Source organism: Balaenoptera borealis (genome assembly GCF_965194805.1).
Source record: "Balaenoptera borealis genome assembly, chromosome: 15".
Lineage (NCBI taxonomy): Eukaryota > Metazoa > Chordata > Mammalia > Artiodactyla > Balaenopteridae > Balaenoptera > Balaenoptera borealis.
The window spans coordinates 10,317,208-10,337,019 of NC_138871.1; the positions used below are offsets into that span (position 1 = coordinate 10,317,208).

Genomic DNA, 19,812 nt, shown 5'->3' on the forward strand with positions numbered 1-19,812 from the left:
AATCCATGCAGTTTGTATTCTGGGTGGAAATAAACTTGACATCAGGACAGTATGTGTAGTGAGCATGTCTTTGGGGGCATCCATGGGGACACTGCCTCCACGATCTGGTCATGAAACTAGAGGACCCAAATACGTTTAAGTTCAACCACCATTGAATGGGGCCTCACGTGGGCCAGGCCTTGAAGGGGTCCTGGGACTGTAAAAATGGGTCTGACACAGTTCCTGCCCTTGAGAAGGAGGAGATGGGGTAACTAAGAGCGTGAATGGCAGTTACTACTATTGAACACTTACCATATATATGCAAGCCCTAGTCTAAGCGTTTGAAATGACACTCCTCTGAGTTATGCGTGACTCTCATTCCCGTCGTACAGATGGGAGGATGGAGCCACGGGAGGCCACTTGATGTTGGTCACGCAGTTAGTGACAGTCAGGATCCAAAGCTGAGTGAGGTTTCCCCCAAACTCTGGCTGTGCTTTGTGTTTAAACATTTTAGGCGACAGCGTGGATCCTCCCCTCCTACGTCAGTCGAGGTTCGTTGAGAAACAGACACCGAGATGGGACTAGATGTGCAGTCGACTTACTGGGGAAACATCTAGAAGGGTCACAGGGAGGGAGCTGCAGGAGGTGGGGGAACCTTTGGGATGTGTGCGAGCGGGGCTGACACCATGAAATGAGGGAGAAGAAAGGGCCCGGCACCGTCATGAGACAATCTGCGTGGGCTGCTGGGGGTCCCTGGGCAAAAGTCTCCTGTTGGGCAGGAATGGCCTGAGTCTAGAACCTTGCCATGCTCATCACCAGCCGGGAGCAGCCTGAGGGCAGAGCAGCCTGGGGCCAACACCAAGGTTAATTCCAAGGAATGGCAGCTGCAGGTTGCTGGGAAATGCTGCTCCCACTGTGGGTTCTCTTGAAGGAAATTCTAGGTGACACTCCTGGGGCCACCACACAGGTCTCTCCCATCTCCCCCATTTTCCTATCCCGGACACTTGGGTAGAGGAGGAAATGTTAGAGTCTTGTTTTAAGGTCATTGTCAGGGAACCCTTCTTTCTTTCCTTCCATTTTGACCGCCCCCCACAGTCTGTGTCATATACATGGTGGTCTCCTTTGACACACAGCATCAAACAAGAGCTCTAGAGAGACCCAGCAAAGATGTCTGTTCTGTCAGATCCCTGGGTCCAAAGGCTCCACTCATGGTCACCATCAATCCAACGTCTTAACATCCATTTTGTATCCATTTGTCACAGGTATGCTTTGAGTCTGGGTGAAATGAGAGCTTTGACATTTCAGAGAGTGACGTTTACCATGGGTCTACCTCTGTTAAAACGTACAATTCAGGATCAGGTGAGTTTCATTGTTATTTTGGTGTCATGTGTGTGTGAGTGAACGAGAGAGAGAGACAGAGAATGAAAAAGATTTCCTTTTGTTTTGTTTGCTTTTGTGACTTGTGGAAGGAAGCACATTAATTTTGCCCTGGGGGAAACAGACAATGTGGTCGGTATGGGGGAGTGGCTCCTTCGCCTTCCTTTTCTGTCCCCTCCCTGTGTTAACCTAATTGATTCACTTTTCCCGAGCCCACAGGCCAGGGAGTAGGGGAATGAGCAGAGGTAATGAAATATTTGTTCACAAAACAAATATAATTTGGGGTGTAAAACTCAAATATCTGAGAAACGTAGTGAACTACTTTTATGGGCTTTTTAAGCATTTTAGACTTGTCCAAAATGGATGTCTTGTTTGCCTACAAATTGCCACTCTCAATGCAGTTAAATTATTTTAGTCAATTTAACCTCATTAAAAGAAAGAAGGAAAGAAAGAATATGGGATGAGAGGATTCTTTTGTGATGCTAGCATTAGAAGCTCTATATTTTAGGCAAATTTAAGTCAATTCATGCAGCCTCATAGCTTCCTTAAACCTAACACTTTACACAGGAAAAAAATACCCCCTGGTGAGACCCCTGGGGGAGGGCCCTGAACTGGGGATGAGCTTCAGTAGGTGCTGAGGAGCTGAATGTATTCTGCCGTGAGCCTGGCCCCCTTCCTGCCCAGCGTGGTCTGCGGAGGGAGAGGCTGAGGACTGAGGGGGTGGAGGTCTTTCCCATTCAGGAGACCACGGGGGCTTGTTTCTCTGTGGAGTGTGGATCAGAGCTGGTGGGGGCCTGAGTCCGTGATTGAGACCAGATCACCACCCACCCACCCCCTTCGGTTGGCTGTCTGTCCTGAGGAGGCAGGGACAGAGCTCAGCATCTTCTCCTGAGGAAGAAATTACAGGCAGAGCTTTGGCACCTCACCTCCTGGTGAGGTCCTGCAGTCCCTCCAAGGTGACAAGGGCACGGCATCACCTCGGAGAGCGTGTGCAAGGAAATACCCCCAGAACAGGGTGAAGCATGCTGGCAGAGTCTGGAAAATCATTTCATACCAAGTAGAACATGCTGGCAAAGTAGATGTTCAAGCTAGTAAATTGCCTCTCAATGAAACATTTAGAGGTGAATGCAGCCATCCAAACAACTGACCAACCAACCAGCCAAACAGCCAACCAACCAACCAACCAACCAACCAACCAACCAAACAGCCAAACAGCCAACCAACCAACCAACCAACCAAACAGCCAAACAGCCAACCAACCAACCAACCAACCAACCAACCAAACAAACAAACAACCACCCAACCAAACAAGCAACCAACCAAACAAACAAATGAACAAACAAACAACCAAACATAAAAACCCCAGTCCCTCTTTGCTTTCAGCCACTTTCTCCATCAGAATCTGGCCTCCAAATGTGTCCGGTGTGGGGCTGGCAGGAAGGTGAGATTCTGACATGGGGGCCAGTCTCCTGCCCCCTTAATCAGCCCAACATGTCTAAGGTTTAAGTTAGTGTCAAAAATCAAGACCCGGATGTGAGGGTTGATCCTTTAATGAGGTTTACCAGTTGCAGCCTGAGCCCCCCACGTCTGAAGGATTAGCCTGCGTACTCTCGCTACTGATGAAGCGTGTTAAGCCCTGGATCCAATTATCTCCGTGTTTTCATGGCTCCCTCCGTGGTCGTCAGCAGACTGGACAGCCCTGTCCCATATGATGAGGTGTAATTCCTCTGGGAGGCACAGGATTGGCCCTGGATGATCCCTCCAGCTCATTTCTGTTAGTTATTTCAGCCTGTTTGACGCTTCTCTCTGTGTGAGTTTGCAAAAGCCAACGAACCTGAAGGAAATTAAACCAGTCAGTCATCGGTCACTGGGGCTGCAGGCTTATCTCATGGGCCGGGTGTCATAAGACTCAGCAGCACATCTGCATGTGAAGGCTCTCAAATTCCCCCCTGTGAACAGCTGGCGGAGCTGTCCACGTCCAGTAATTCTAGAAGTGTTGCATGATTCATCCCACCTCTGCATGAAAATATTGAGTCATGGACTGCCAGTTCAGAGAGCATTCCAGGTCCTTCCATCTTCCCCTGGCCCTCGTGTTGCTCTTAACTTTTGGGGATGATTGGATAAGCTCCCAGGCAGAGTGCAGCGTGTAACATGTGACGATGATGTCCTTGAGGACAAGCGAGGAGCGAGCCTCATTCATCCCAGGGCTCGGTGGACAGCCCACAGGCTGAGAAAAAGCCATTAAAATGTTTCCACTCTGTCTTATCCCCTCTGTCAACTGCAGTAGATTTGAGGTGTTTCAATAATTTAAAACGGAAAACAGTATCTCAGCCTGACTACAGAGTGCGCGCGGACGCTCGCACACACACACACACACACACACACACACACACACGATGTGAACAATCTCATTGCACCTTTTCAACTCCTCCTGCACCTGTTTCCAGCGACATCACATTTGTGCCCCTCAGCCAACTCTCTCCTCTCTCCCTGAGGATTCAGGACTGGGTCCTGCGTGGGGGGAAGTCTCTGACTCCCGGAATTTCCAGATGAGGAGACGGAGGACCCAGTCGGGACATCTGCTTTGTGGCAGTGCTGGGACTGGACCCCAGCCCCTCCCTTGGGTGCCTGGTCCTGTCTGTGTGGCACCCTCTCAGAGACACCCTGGAAGCCAACAGGGGCTGACAGCCTGCACCAAAATCACCATAACCAGTGACAGCTCACACTTACTAAATACATATTTTGTGTCAGTCACAGCTCTAAGAACTTTAAATGGATGATCTCATTTAATATTCCTGACATCCCTAGTGGTATTCTCATTTTACAGATGAGTAAACTGAAGCTGAGTAATAGGCCAGAGGTCATACAACTAGTAAGCTGTATATATAAGTAGTGGAGCATGGATTCAAAGCCAGGTGGATTGCTTCCTGAACCCACTCAAATCTGGGGGGGTCTCACCCCAGGGTGCACATTAGAACCGCCTGCGGAGCTTTCCAAACTCTTGCCATCCAGGCTTTTGGTCAGGCCCATCGGATCAGCATTTAAACCTTGCAGGTGATACAGTGTGCATCCTGGCTTGAATACTGATACACTGTCCTTCTTTCCTGGTACCCTGTACTGTTTCTCCTGAATTGTTTCTAATTCTTCTGAATTGTTCCCATTCAGCATTTCGTCCCTGCCAATCATGGTGCAGGGCTGACTCATAGGGATGCTCCATCCCAATATTTCCTTTTCTCAGGAGGGAGCCAGTGGGACTCAGGCTATTCCTGGCCAAGTATAGTGAGGAGCGGGGACAATGGATAATGGATAATGAAGTTCCCCACTCCATCCATGACTGCTTGCCCCCCAACCCTGTCCGCAGCCGTCTTCTCTCTCATCCTGAGCTCCTCTCGTCCTCACCCCCATGATCCACATGGGCCTTAGGCATGGTAACATCATTACCGAAGCCAGTGGTTCTCAAAGTAGGATCTGAGGACACGTGGGGGTACCCAAGATCCTTTCTGTTACTATCTGAAAAGTAGATGTCCAACTACCTGCGTGCACGACACCAGGTTTTCATCAACTTCGACCAAAACAACATATGGCTACAGACTGAGTGCAGAAGCAGACATGAGAGGCCAGCTGTCTTTTATTAAGCCAGATGCTAAAACAATTTGTAAAAATGCGAAACGATGCTATTCCTCTCATTGATTTAGTTTTTGGCTTGAAAACTGTGGCTATTTTTCATAAGAATTATGTCATTTACATTAACATGTAATAGGTTTATTATTGTTATTTTTAAATGAATAAACATTTTTAAAATTCTCAGCTTTAATTACTAGTACAGTAACTTGATAGATACAACCTGCATAAACTAAAGCTCTTTGGAATCCAAGATAATTTTTTTTTTGCCATTTAAAAAATAATTAATCAATTTATTTTTTGGCTGCGTTGGGTTTTCGTTGCTGCGTGTGGGCTTTCTCTAGTTGCGGCAAGCTGGGGCTACTCGTCTTTGCGGTGCACGGGCTTCTCATTGCGGTGGCTTCTCTTGTTGTGGAGCACGGGCTCTAGGTGTGTGGGCTTCAGTAGTTGTGCCTCTTGAGCAGGCTCAGTAGTTGTAGCGCACGGGCTTAGTTGCTCTGCGGCACGTGGGATCTTCCCAGACCAGGGCTCGAACCCGTGTCCCCCTGCATTTGCAGGTGGATTCTTAACCACTGTGCCACCAGGTAAGTCTGGAATCGGAGATAATTAAAAAAATTTTTTTAATTAATTAATTAATTAATTAGACTGCATTGGGTCTTTGTTGCTGTGCGCTGGCTTTCTCTAGTTGTGGCAAGTGGGGGCTACTCCTCGTTGCGGTGTGTGGGCTTCTCACTGCGGTGGCTTCTCCTGTTGTGGCGCACAGGCTCTAGGCACGCGGACTTAAGTAGTTGTGGCACATGGGCTCAGTAGTTGTGGCGCTTGGGCTTAGTTGCTCCATGGCATGTGGGATCTTCCTGGACCAGGGATCGAACCCATGTCCCCTGCATTGGCAGGTGGATTCTTAACTACTGCGCCACCAGGGAAGTACTCGAGATAATTTTTAAGAGTATAAAGGGGTCTAAAGCTTGAGAACTGCTGGTCTAAATCATCCGCTGTTTTCTCAAACCACCCATCTCAGATCAGCTTGGAGGGGGATTGGCGGCTTTATATTTATATTATATTTATTATCCTGTAATTATTAAATTTCCATCAGAATTTAAGATAGTGTCAGTTTGGGATGGTTTGGGTTTTTGTATTTAGAGAAATACCAGGGTGGGGGGCGGTGATCAGATCTGGAATGGAATAAGATTTGAAAGTCAGCTCCCCTTAGAAGGCATCAGGGAATGGGGAACGTTGTTGCTTTCCTCATGAACCCCTGAGAAAAGGAGCAGCCTTTCCCAGGAAGCAGTTACACTGAAGCCATTGGCATGTTGCAGAAAAGGAGCTGAGCAGGGGTTTCACCAACAGACTGAAGCCCCATCCCAGGACTGGTTCCTGACCTACTTTGAGCTCTTGGCTCCAACACCCTGGCCTTGGCTCTGCCCTTGGTCCTCTGGCTTCTGTTTGTACTGGGACCCAGGCTTTTCCTAGTGGGCTGCCCCTGGCTCTGCCTTGTGTGCTGCTGACTTTGGCAGGAGGCCCTGTCCCAGCTCTGGCTCCACGACTTGGACCCTGGCCACTTGGCCAGCGCTCTGGTCGGGTCAGCCCTGGCCCCGTGGGACGCCGTGGAGGATCTGAGCAGAGACGACAGGATAGAGGGAGGGCCTGTTTATAGAAGTTCCTCTGTGTAGATTGGCACCTGAACTGAGTTGTCATCCATGACGGCCACAGGGATTACTTGAAAGGGCGTGCCAGGGAGTGAGCTGGGACCTTCCCCGGGGACTCCGGTGCAGCTGGAAGCCTGGTGCTATTTATTTACTGCACTGGAAACCATTCTGCATAATGGAAACTTCTCATTTTAAGGCATAATTATTCTTCTTGCATTGAAATATTATGTTAAAAATAACAATAATGATTACTTGTTATCATTTGCTAAGTCCCTTCTATGTGCCAGGCTAGATGATTCATTCATTTTACAATTATTTATTGAACACCTACTATGAGGTAGTTCAAGAGGCAGTGAACAAAGCAGGTAAAAAAATACCTGCTTTATGGAGCTTACATTTTAGGGACGAGGCAGGCCACAAACTAATAAAGTACATTTATGTCAGATGGTTGTCGATGCTGGGGATAAAAATCAAGCATGGTAAATTGGGAAAGAAGAAGTAAACCTATCTCTGTTCACAGACGACATGATCTTATATGTAGAAAACCCTAAAGGTTCCACCAAAAAAACTGTTAGAACTGATAAACAAATTCAGTAAAGTTGCAAGGTACATAATCCATCACTCTTTTCAATTAAAATTAATGTAAAATAATACACTTTTCGTCAACAGCAAAGTAAGCTCATGCATCAGGCTGGTGATGTCAGTACGATGCATTCATCATTACATGTTGTCAGTATTGATAAATTATGTGATTACACTAATAATCAGAAAAAATTTCAAGGCAGCTAGGAATTTGGTATGAAGCATGCTGCCAGACAAGAGGCATTAAATTTAAGGGAAGAATTTGGAAAATCCAAAACTGTCAAAATACTGCAATAATGTTGTGACAGATGAAAAATGTCTTTGGACAGAGCCGTGGGAATGTCACCTTTCATCCTCCCCCTCTTGGGCTTTCCTGGAATAGTCAAGGCCCCTGGGGAGGGCAGAAGTACAATGGCCACAGACAGCCTTTGTCACAGAATCCTCCCAGCACTCTGGTCAGGGATCCCACTATGTGGTCCCAGGAGAGAATCAGCAGAGAATAAGGAACAGCAGAGAGCAAGAAGAGTCAGACGTGGAGGCCACAGTGAGAAGTTTGGATTTTTTGCCAAGGTAACTGGAGTCATTGGAGGGTTTTCTCAAGGGTGGATGGGGAAGAGGAAGAAGGCAAGCACAATGTAATGCTTATTTGAAAAGTGTTATAGTTCCTTGATCAAAATTTATAAGTTGATTCAAAAAACATACATGGAAATGCAAAAGACCTAGAATCATTAAAACAATTCTAAAAAAGGACGAATTTGGAGGACTCTCCCTATTTGATTTCAAGACATTAAAAAGCTACTCAAGATTATGTGGTATTGGCATTAGGATAGACACATAGATTAATGGGACAGAATGAAGAGTCCTGAAATAAATCCACACCCCTATGTTCACTTGATTTTTGGACAGTGTTGCCAAGGCAATTCAATGGGAAAATGAAAGTCTTTTCAATAAATGGCGTTGGAACTACTGATAAAACTATAGAAAAAAATTTAACCTTGATCCCGACCTCACACTACACACACAAAAAATTTGAGGTGTATTATACACCTGAACACAAATTCCACAATTACAAGGTTTGTACAAGAACAAAGGAGAAGGCAGAGGTTTCTTAGAGAGGACCTCAAAATGCTGAAAGTGTAAAAGAAAAAAAACTGATAAGGTAATCTTTATCAAAATTAAAAACCATTGTTCATCAAAAGACATCATGGGGGCTTCCCTGGTGGCGCAGTGGTTGAGAATCTGCCTGCCAATGCAGGGGACACGGGTTCAAGCTCTGGTCTGGGAAGATCCCACATGCCGCGGAGCAACTGGGCCCATGAGCCACAACTACTGAGCCTGCGCGTCTGGAGCCTGTGCTCCGCAACAAGAGAGGCCGCGATAGTGAGAGGCCCGCGCACCACAATGAAGAGTGGCCCCCGCTTGCCACAACTAGAGAAAGCCCTCGCACAGAAACGAAGACCCAACACAGCCAAAAATGAATAAATTAATTAAAAAATAATAATAAAAAATGTGCAGTGATAAAAAAAAACCAAAAAAAGACATCATGAAGAGAATAAAAAGGCAATCTACAGGACTTCCCTGGTGGTGCAGTGGTTAAGAATCTGCCTGCCAATGCAGGGAACATGGGTTCGAGCCCAGGTCTGGGAAGATCCCACATGCTGCAGGATAACTAAGCCCACACGCGACAACTACTGAACCTGTGCTCTAGAGCCCATGAGCCACAACTACTGAGCCCGTGCACCACAACAAAGAGTAGCCCCTGCTTGCCGCAACTAGAGAAAGCCTACGTGCAGCAATGAAGACGCAACACAGCCAAAAAAAAAAAAAAAAAAAAAGGCAATCTACAAACTAGGAAAGAATATCTGCAATGCATATATCTGAAAAAAAAATTATGTCCAGATACAAAGGATTTGTACTCGGAACATATAAAGAATTCCTAGAGCTCAATGATAAAAGGGCACACAACCCAAGTTAAAAAATGGGCAAAGTCCTTGAAAGACACTTTATAAAAGAGTCCAAATGGCCAATAAGCATATAAAAATGTGCTCAGCATCTTTAGTCATTGGAGAAATGCACAGTTAAACCATAATGGGGTGATATTACAGTCCCTCGCGAATAGCTAAAGATGGGAAAGACTGACAATATTGATGAGGATGTGGAGCAACTAGAATTCTCATATATTGTTGTTCGGAATGGAAAATGGTGCAATCATTTTGCAAACGTGTTTGGCACTTCCTTACAATATTAAACATAAACCTACCCTTCAACCAGCAGTTGCATTCCTGGGGGTTTACAAAAGAGAAATGGAAACACATATCCACAAGAAGACTTGTGCATGAATGCTTGTATCAACTTGATTCATAATAACCCCAAGCTGGAAACAACCCAAATGTCCCTCAGTCAGAGAATGGACAAATTGTGGAATACTCACAGATGGAAAACCACTCAGCCATAAAAAAGAATGAACTACGGATACACAAAACCACACGAATGCCTTATCTGCCTGGAAGAAGACAGACATGAAAGAGTACATACCATACAATTCCATTTATGTAAGTTCAAGAGCAGGCAAAGCTAGTGAATGTTGATGCAAAGAGAAGAGTAGTTGCCTGTGGGGGGCAGGGACTCTGAAAAGAAGCAAGAGGGCACTTTCTGGGGGGCATGGGAACGTTCCATGATCTTAATTGGTGTGATGGTTACAGAGGTAGATAATGGACCAGAACTCATGCATTTATGCTCTGTGCATTTCACTGTATATAAATTTTACCTTAATAATAAATATTAGATCACCATGCCTGATGTTTGGGGCAGAGTGGGACAGGAGGCCAGCTAGGAGGTTGTTAACAGTAGTCCAGGTGCAAGATGATGGTGGGAGATGTTAGAAGTGGCCAGAATTGGGGTCTCTTTTGGAGGGAGGGTCAGGACTGGATAGCCCAGTAAGCTACAATATTGTTTAGAGCAGGCCCCAGATGACTAAATCCTTGAAGCCTTGAAAATTTATTTATTCTATTTGTATATTTTACTCTGATTCCTTCTCTTTCTAAAATAATTTAAGGCTCATTGTAAAAAAAGGACATGTATTCAGTAAGACTGAGACGATGTAACTAAAATAGGGAAATTGAAACTAGAAGACAGAAGAAGCAAATATGCCAGTTTGGGGACTGATGTTAGAAAACTAAGATCAAGGAAACTGGTTTTGGTAGGGCTCCTAATGGGGCCTCTTACAATATTAAACATAAACCTACCCTTCAACCAGCAGTTGCATTCCTGGGGGTTTACAAAAGAGAAATGGAAACACATATCCACAAAAAGACTTGTGCATGAATGCTTGTATCAACTTGATTCATACCCCCTCTTGGTAGGGCTCCTAATGGGGCCCACTGATGGGTTATAAAGGGGACAGCAAGGGTCTTTAATATCAGAGGGAAGACAGCTCAGATTATAGATTACCCAAGCAGTGTTGAATCAAGTTGATTTTAGTTGAAGAAGAAGATTTGTCTTTTAGAGACTCTCTGGGCTTATAAAACCAAAAATATACATTTTTGTAGAATTTGATTTGTAACAGAATATTACCTCATGAAGGTCTGATACATCAAGTGCTCTACAAAGAAATGGGGTTTATTTTAGGGAAAACTACCTTCCTTCTGTTTGAATTTATTAAGCAGAAATGTAAATAGCATGGGGTATAATTTAGGATAAAATACAAGTTTGAGTATATTCTCCATACATTTATGGAATCATTATCGTTAAAAATTACTATAAACTAACAGTCTGATATGGGAATTGAGTTTGGCTTGAATATATTAAATCTAAATGAAGGCAGCTATTGATACAGTAGAAATACTGCAAAAATGTATGCTGAAAAATGCATTAATTATTGATTGATCATTATGAGTATGGGCAGTTCAGTATGCTGCCAATTGAATGTGAGGGGAACCTTGTCAATATTAGACATTCTTTAAGAACAATTAGTGGATCGGAAATGAAAGAAGAACTGAAGAGAGAATTTACGTGTGGAAAAGATATTTAAAAATATATGCTAGTAAGGAAATCCATCAAATCAAGCCTCATCTTAGTTCTGGAACTTTTTGCTCGACGTCTTGAGATGGACCAGCCCAAATGAATGCTTCAGTCAACGTCACAGCATTAATGGCAAACTCCTACGGCATTGCCCATCGGATCTAATAGCAAAGATCGCGGTCCCGTGCAGAGACTCGGGAAGGAAAAGAACTGTCACGAACAATTTATAATGCTCCAGGATGGCTACATTTGGGATTGGTTCTTTAGCAAATGTGACTGCAGTTTATTTCAAACTGGTGAGTAAAAATGACCTCAGTTGGATACCACCAATGACAAAGTCTTTCTCCTGCATCCACAGTGTAAATGGAGAGAATTAAATATGAAGAAAACCATGACCGGTTGGAGATTCTGAGGGATTTACTTAGTCCTGATGGTTAAGGTTTGGCTCCAGCAGAGCAGGTGGTTTAAGGGGAGGGGGGTGTTGGAATGAGGTGGGCTGGGGTGACCGTCAGCACGGTTACCTGGGCACTGGGACGTGTTGGTGTCAGGTGCTCTCTTGCGACAGGGCTGGGGGTGCAAAAGAGGGGTGGGCTGGCGGTAAAGATTGGACCACCCAGGGTCCCGGGGCTCCCTCCTGCTTAACAATGAAGGACATTGAGGGCTGGGGACAAGAGGTCCATGTGAAGAATACGAAGATCTGGTTTCTGGCCCTTTTTCTACCACTTACTAGGTGATCCTGGTTGGACAAGTCTTTTGACCTCCCTGAGCCTAGACTTTTCCATCTGTGACACGGGGTCAGCACTTCCTGTCCTGCTCAGCTCCTCCTGGAGGATTGTTGTGGGGATCTCTGTCGGGACAGAGGACCCAGGGGCCCTCTGAAAAAGCCCACGAATATCCGCTGCAGTTGTTTTTTATTATTTGCTGGGAACGAACCCTCCCGTGTGAGCGGATACTGGAGCCAGGCAGTGGTACGTGCTCCAGCCTTGGAGGTATTTTAGGAAATAATCAATACAAGATGCACTGGGTTTGAGCCACGATAAGAGTCATAAATCTTGACAGTCTGCTGCTTGATAAAATTAATAATGCTTGAGAGAAACATTGTAAAAACCTATGGGAGGGAAAGCAGAGTATGTATGTCTGGGGAGAGAGTCTAAGCCAGTGTGGAAACTGAGAGTCCTCCAAGGAAGTTCGGCTCCTCCTGCTGCTGGTGGGGCGGTTTACACGCACATACGCACACGTACACACAGGCAGACACGCACCACACACGTATGCACTTGTGCACGTGGGCAACAAGCACCAGCTTTGTTGGCTGCGTCTCAGAAGAGACTGGTGAATCAGAAAGGCTGGCATTAATTCCAACAACAGATAATTGGAATTTACACACTCAGGGGCCCATTACCTTTGGAAGAAATGCCACCTGCCTCTGAAATTCTAAAATAAAACAGCGACAGTGTTCTTGCCCTGTCTCACTTCTCGCTGGTGGAGAAGAGTGTGCTTGTGTAGCTTTGGGATTCGAGGCTGCTGTGCACAGCAAGGGAGAAGAGGGTAACAAAGGGGGACCGGACCTCATGGTTTGTAATCAAAGCCCTGAGATGCTCCGTGGTTAGAAAGGAAAGTGAAGAATATTGCTTTTCCTGTGTCCAGAATGTTCCCAAATCTTCCAAATCCTCTGTCTTGGAAGATTGTCCAAGACGTCAAGATTGTCACCTGGACTTGGGCCAGCTGCTCACTGTTGGTGGGAGCGTCGGTGCAGAGATGCTGCAGGTCTGAGTTGCTGTGTAGAACCGTGGTAGTGGTGAGGGGGCCCAGGGACAAACTTGGTTAAGGCCACGTGAGGCCAAAGGGGAGTCTGCCAGGGGCTGGCCTCCATGCGCATGCAGTCGACTTCCTATCGTGTGAGAGTCTTTAACTACTTTGTCTGTGGTCAGAGACCAGATGACCCCATTAAAAAGGATGAACAGATGCTCACTACCATATATAAAAGAGGTAAACAACAAGGTCCTACTGTACAGCACAGGGAACTTATTCAGTATCTTGTAATAAACTATAATGGAAAAGAATCTGAAAAGAAAAAAAAATATATATATATGTAAAACTGAATAACTTTGCTGTACACCTGAAACTAACACAATATTGTAAATCAACTATACTTCAATAAAATCAACTATACTTCCATTAAAAAGGATGAACAGATGCTCACTACCATATATAAAAGAGGTAAACAACAAGGTCCTACTGTACAGCACAGGGAACTTATTCAGTATCTTGTAATAAACTATAATGGAAAAGAATCTGAAAAGAAAAAAAAATATATATATATGTAAAACTGAATAACTTTGCTGTACACCTGAAACTAACACAATATTGTAAATCAACTATACTTCAATAAAAGTTTTTTAAAAAGGGATGAAAACATTGGCTACTGTTCAGTAGAGTGATGGAATTATTTCTTAATTTAAAAATTGCTTTTGCTGTGTTGAATTTTTTTACTGTAAAAGTAACATCTGTTTATTATTTTAAAAAACGTTCATTTAAATGGTCAGAAAAAACCGTAAGAAAATCTTGACATTGGGTCTGTCATGTTTTCAGGCAGAGAAAACAAAGAACTTTGTCAGTCGGAGCCTGGTTATAGGAAAAGTCCTCTCCATAGCAGACGTGGCCACAGGAGTCAAGGTGAGAGACACTGGGCAGCCTGCCTTTCATGAACTGATGGTTTTGAATGACAAGGAGTAAAAAAAAAAAAGAAGACTCCATAGGCATCAGTCTATTCCTGCACTAGATGTTTATAAGATGGTACACCTTTCAACCCATCCCCCTGACTTCCTCTTCAACCATTATACTCAATACTGTATTTGTTTTTCTTTGCTTTGCTTTTTGTATAGCTTTTTTGCATTTATGTCAGTCAATTTCCTTTATTCTCATTTTATACAAACAGTATCGTAGTCATTTGTGATGTACTTTCTTCACTTAAACATTATCACTAAGATCGATCTATATTGTTGCATGCCACTGTAGTCATTTTGTTTATTTTTTTAAAAATCTTCCTATTTTGAAATAATAATGCTCACAGGAAGTCACAAAAGTAGTACATAGAGTCATGTGAACCCTTCACCCAGTTTCCTTCAGTGGTGATATCTTATGTAGCTGTAATGCAGTATAAATCAGGAAATCAACATTACTACAGTACTGTTGACTGTAGACCTTATTCGGATTTCACTAGTTTTTATACTCACTCAGCTGTGTGTGTGTGTTTGTGTGTGCGTGCACGTGTGTAGCTCTATGCAGTTTGGTCCCATATACAGTATCATGCAACCACTGCCACAATCAAGATATAGAGCTGTTTCATCATCACAAAGAAACTTCTAGTCGTGCCCATTTTCAACTGCATCCAGCCCCTACCCCATCCCTGTCCTTCGGCAACCACTAATCTATTCTCCATCTGTATGGTTTTGCCATGGTATATAAATGGAAGTTCATTCATTTTTGACTACAGAAAGATATTCCTTTGGGTGAATGTGCCACAGCACTTGGAATTCTTAGACTTCTCCATTTTTGCTGATCAAATGGGTATAAAATGGCATCGCACTGTGGGCTTGCTTTGCATGTACCAGCTCTCCAAGGATGGTAAACAGAATAGCTTGAAAGGTGTGACTGCCATGGCCCCTCGCTGTGCCCTGAGCCTGCCAGCAGGCATGCGGCCCTGCATGTGCCCTCTTCTCCCTCCCTGGACACCACTGCATCACCAAATCAGTCCCCACATGTCAATATCCAGTCCTGATGTCCCCAAAGGGGAGAAATTATAATTAGAAAATGATGAATGAATGATCAGACAAGAAACCAGGTCAATCATTGATGAGTCCAAGACGGAAACTCTTTCTGTTCTGCAGTGTAGACATCTAAAAATGGGTAGGAATTAAAAACGAAGAAATCTGTGAGCACCAGCTGGGGTGAGGGCACCCACCATTAGGTCCTTTGGGGAAAACTGGCTTCCCTATGATTTCATCCAGGCAAGGTCTCTTCTCTCTGGGATGGGTTGGCTGTGGCTTCCAGAGAGAAGAAAGTCAGCTGAGATGCAGCAAATAGATCCTCCTCTCAGAAATCCTAGAGGGTCCTGGTTCAGACTCATGATCCTCTGTTGGTGCTTTTACCATATGCCCACACCTGCCTTCTCTTTAGCAAGCCTCCAGTGGGCCATGACCATGGGGAAGTCTTCATAGGATGTTGCAGCTCTCTGGGTGGGGAGCCCTCTCCTCTGCACCTCCAGGGTCTTGCACTGAGCCTGGTGCACAGAGTTGCATAGGGAATGTTTGAGCAAAGGAGGGAGGGGCAGCTTGTAGTTTCAAGCAGGACTTAAGAAACATTTCAACCCATTGCAATATGTGGACCTTATTTAGATCCTGGTTCAAACAACAGACTAAAGAAAGATGAGACGTCAGTTGGGGAAATTTGAAATTGGATATTTGGCAGTATTAAAGAATTATTATTATATTTGAGGTGGAATAATGGTTGTAGGGTCATGCTTTTAAAAAGAGTCTTTAGGGCTTCCCTGGTGGTGCAGTGGTTAAGAATCCACCTACCAATGCAAGGGACACGGGTTCAAGCCCTGGTCCGGGAAGAGCCCACATGCTGCGGAACACTAAGCCTGTGAGTCACAACTGCTGAGCCTAGGGGCCACAACTACTGAAGCCTGTGTGCCTAGAGCCTGTGCTCTGCAATGAGAAGCCACTGCAATGAGAAGCCTGTGCACCGCAATGAAGAGTAGCCCCCGCTCTCCGCAACCAGAGGAAGCCCACGCACAGCAACAAAGACCCAAAACAGCCAAAAAAAAATAAATAAAATAAATAAATTTAAAAAAAAAGTCTTTATTTTTCACAGATGCATAGGAAATACTACTTAGGGATGAAATGACAGGATGTCTGGGATAAACTTCGAGATCATCTGGGGTATAGAATGGGAGAGTGAATTGGGGGAAAGATGAATAAAATGGATCATGAGCTGGGCATCACTGAGTTCATGATACTCTTCTATTTTGTTTGAAATTTTCCACAATAAAAAGCTTTTTAAGAGAGTTTTACTCCTGAGTATCCTAGAAGGAAATTTGAATAGATTTAAAGGACTGGATCTTTAAAAATGCTTCTCTGATCACATCAATCTCAGCTGAAAACCCCTTCCTGTTCTGCTTTAGAGAAACTCTCCAACCCTTGACATGTCTCACAGGTTCTCGTGTGGTATGGCCTTACACTCACGTCTCCCGACACCTTCTGTGCCACGTAGTCCTGCCCGGGAGATCTGTTGTCTTGGCCTTTTTTCGGTCCCTTGTTTCCATATTTGGACCACTCATGCTATCATCCTAGAACGATCTTTTCCCCTCCTTCACCTGCCTGACACCTGCTCCTTCTTCAAGTCCCAGTTCAAGTGTCCTTCCTTCAGGTAAACCTCCCTCAAGCCTGCAGTTTAAATCCCACCTACATGTTGTCATCTGTCTTTGTGCCTTACAGTATTCTGTCATGGCATGTACCCATTTTTTTTTTTTTTATGATCATGTTTTTTTGGGAGGGGGTTTAAGATTAATTTTTATTGGAGTATAGTTGCTTTACAATGTTGTGTTAGCTTCTACTGCACAACAAAATGCAAGGATTCTGCAATATATGCAAATCAATCAACATGATACACGTGATACACAATTAACAAATTGAAGACTAAAACCCATATGATCATTTCAATAGAGGCAGAAAAAACTTTCAACAAAATTCAACACCCGTTTATGATAAAAGCTCTCCAGAAAGTGGGCATAGAGGGAACCTACCTCAACATAATAAAGACCATACATATATGACAAACCCACAGCAAACATTATTCTCAATGGTGAAAAACGGAAAGCATTTGCTCTAAGATCAGGAACAAGACTAGGGTGTCCACTCTCGATGCTATTATTTAACATAGTTTTGGAAGTCGTAGGCACGGCAGTCAGAGAAGAAAAAGAAATAAAGGAATCCGAATTGGAAAAGAAGAAGTAAAACTGTCACTGTTTGCAGATGACATGATACTATACATAGATAATCCTAAAGATGCCACCATAAAGCTATTAGAGCTAATCAATGAATTTAGTAAAGTTGCAGGGTACAAAATTAATAAACAGAAATGTCTTGCACTCCTATACACTAAAAATGAAAGATCAGAAAGAGAAATTAAGGAAACAATCCCATTTACCATTGCAACAAAAAGAGTAAAATACCTAGGAATAAACCTACCTAAGGAGGCAAAAGACCTGTATGCAGAAAACTATAAGACACTGATGAAAGAAATCAAGGACGATACAAACAGATGGAGAGATATATACCATGTTCTTGGATTGGAAGAATCAATATTGTGAAAACAACTATACTCCCCAAAGCAATCTACAGATTCAATGCAATCCCTGTCAAATTACCAATGGCATTTTTCACAGAACTAGAACAAAAAATTTTATAATTTGTATGGAAACACAAAAGACCCCAAATAGCCAAAGCAATCTTGAGAAAGAAAAATGGAGCTGGAGGAATCAGGCTCCCTGACTTCAGACTATACTACAAAGCTACAGTGTTCAAGACAGTATGGTACTGGCACAAAAACATATATAGATCAATGGAACAGGATAGAAAGCCCAGAGATAAACCCACGCACCTGTGGTCACCTAATCTGTGACAAAGGAGCCCAGAATATACAATGGAGCAAAGACAGCCTCTTCAATAAGTGGTGCTGGGAAAACTGGACAAGTACATGTAAAAGAATGAAGTTAGAACACTCCCTAACTCCATACACAAAAATAAACTCAAAATGGATTAAAGACCTAAATGTAAGGCCAGACACTATAAAACTCTTAGAGGAAAACATAGGCAGCACACTCTCTGATGTAAATTGCAGCAAGATCTTTTTTTTTTTAAATTAATTTATTTTTGGCTGCGTTGGGTCCTCGTTGCTGTGCGTGGGCTTCCTTTAGTTGCAGCGAGTGGGGGCTACTCTTTGTTGTGTTGCACAGACTTCTCATTGCAGTGGCTTTTCTTGTGGAGCATGCACGGGCTCTAGGCACGTGGACTTAAGTAGTTGTGGAATGCAGGCTCAGTAGTTGTGGCATGTGGGCTCTAGAGTGCATGCTCAGTAGTTGTGACTCACAGGCTTAGTTGCTCCGTGGCATGTGGGATCTTCCCAGACCAGGGCTTGAACCCATGTCCCCGGCATTGGCAGGCAGATTCTTAACCACTGCACCACCAGGGAAGCCCACAAGCTCTTTTTGGACCCACCTCCTAATGAAAATAAAAACAAAAATAAACAAATGGGACCTAATGATACTTAAAAACTTTTGCTCAGGAAAGGAAATCATAAACAAGATGAAAAGACAACCCTCAGAACGGGAGAAAATATTTGCAAATGAAGCAACTGACAAAAGATTAATCTCCAAAATATACAAGCGGCTTATGCAGCTCAATATCAAAAAAAAAAAACCCAATCAAAAAATGGTCAGAAGACCTAAATAGACATTTCTCCAAAGAAGACATACAGATGGCCAACAAACACATGAAAAGATGTTCAACATCACTAATTATTAGAGAAATGCAAATTAAAACTACAATGAGGTATCACCTCACACGGGTCAGAATGGCCATCATCAAAAATCTACAAACAATAAATGCTGGAGAGGGTGTGGAGAAAAGGGAACCTTCTTACACTGTGGGCGGGAATGTAAATTGATACAGCCGTTATGGAAAACAGTGTGGAGGTTCCTTAAAAAACTAAAAATAGAGCTACCATATGATACAGCAATCTCACTGCTGGGCATATACCCATAGAAAACCGTAATTCAAAAAGACACATGCACCCCAATGTTCATAGCAGTACTATTTACAATAGCTAGGACATGGAAGCAACCTAAATGTCCATCAGCAGAGGAATGGATGAAGAAGATATGGTACATATATACAGTGTACCCATTTTGGATTGATGTATTTATTCACAGGTCTGTTGTTTGTCTCTTAGCACCACTAGAGGGCAAACTCCTTGAAGACTGTCTCTGTCTACAGTCTTGGTATGTAGGAGGTGTCAGTACATGAATATTAAATGAATGCATAGAATCAAAACTGTATGGCAGTTACTGAAAAGGTTAAATTTAGAATTACCATATGATCTAGGAGTTCCACTCCTAGGTATATACCCCAAAGAATTAAAACAGGGACTCAAATAGATACCTGTATACCAATGTTTGTGGCAGCATTATTCACAGTAGCTGATAGGTGGAAAGAAACAAGTGTCCGTCGACAAATGAATGGATAAACAAAATATTGTATATACAAGTGTCTGTCAACAAATGGATGGATAAACAAAATATTGGAGGTACCATGGAATATCATTCAGCCATAAAAAGGCATGAAGTTCTGGTACATGTTACAACACAAGTCTTGAAAACATGATGCTAAGTGAAATAAGCCAGACCCATAAGGACAAACCCTGTATGATTCCACCTATGTGAAATTTTGAGAATAGGCAAACATATAGAGATAGAAAGTAAATTACAGGCTCCCAGAGGCTGGGGGAAGAGGAGAATGGGGGCAGT

The 19,812-nt window shown here is 43.6% G+C and overlaps 1 protein-coding gene across 1 annotated transcript in view; it reads left to right on the forward strand.

The window, feature by feature from the left end:
- Nucleotides 1-19,812, forward strand: part of ACOXL (acyl-CoA oxidase like) — a 326,116-nt gene that overhangs the window by 29,557 nt on the left and 276,747 nt on the right. The window contains exons 2-3 of the mRNA XM_082356231.1: nt 1,242-1,338; nt 13,815-13,898. Coding sequence (XP_082212357.1) covers nt 1,242-1,338; nt 13,815-13,898 — 181 coding nt within the window. The remainder of the gene's footprint in view (nt 1-1,241; nt 1,339-13,814; nt 13,899-19,812) is intronic.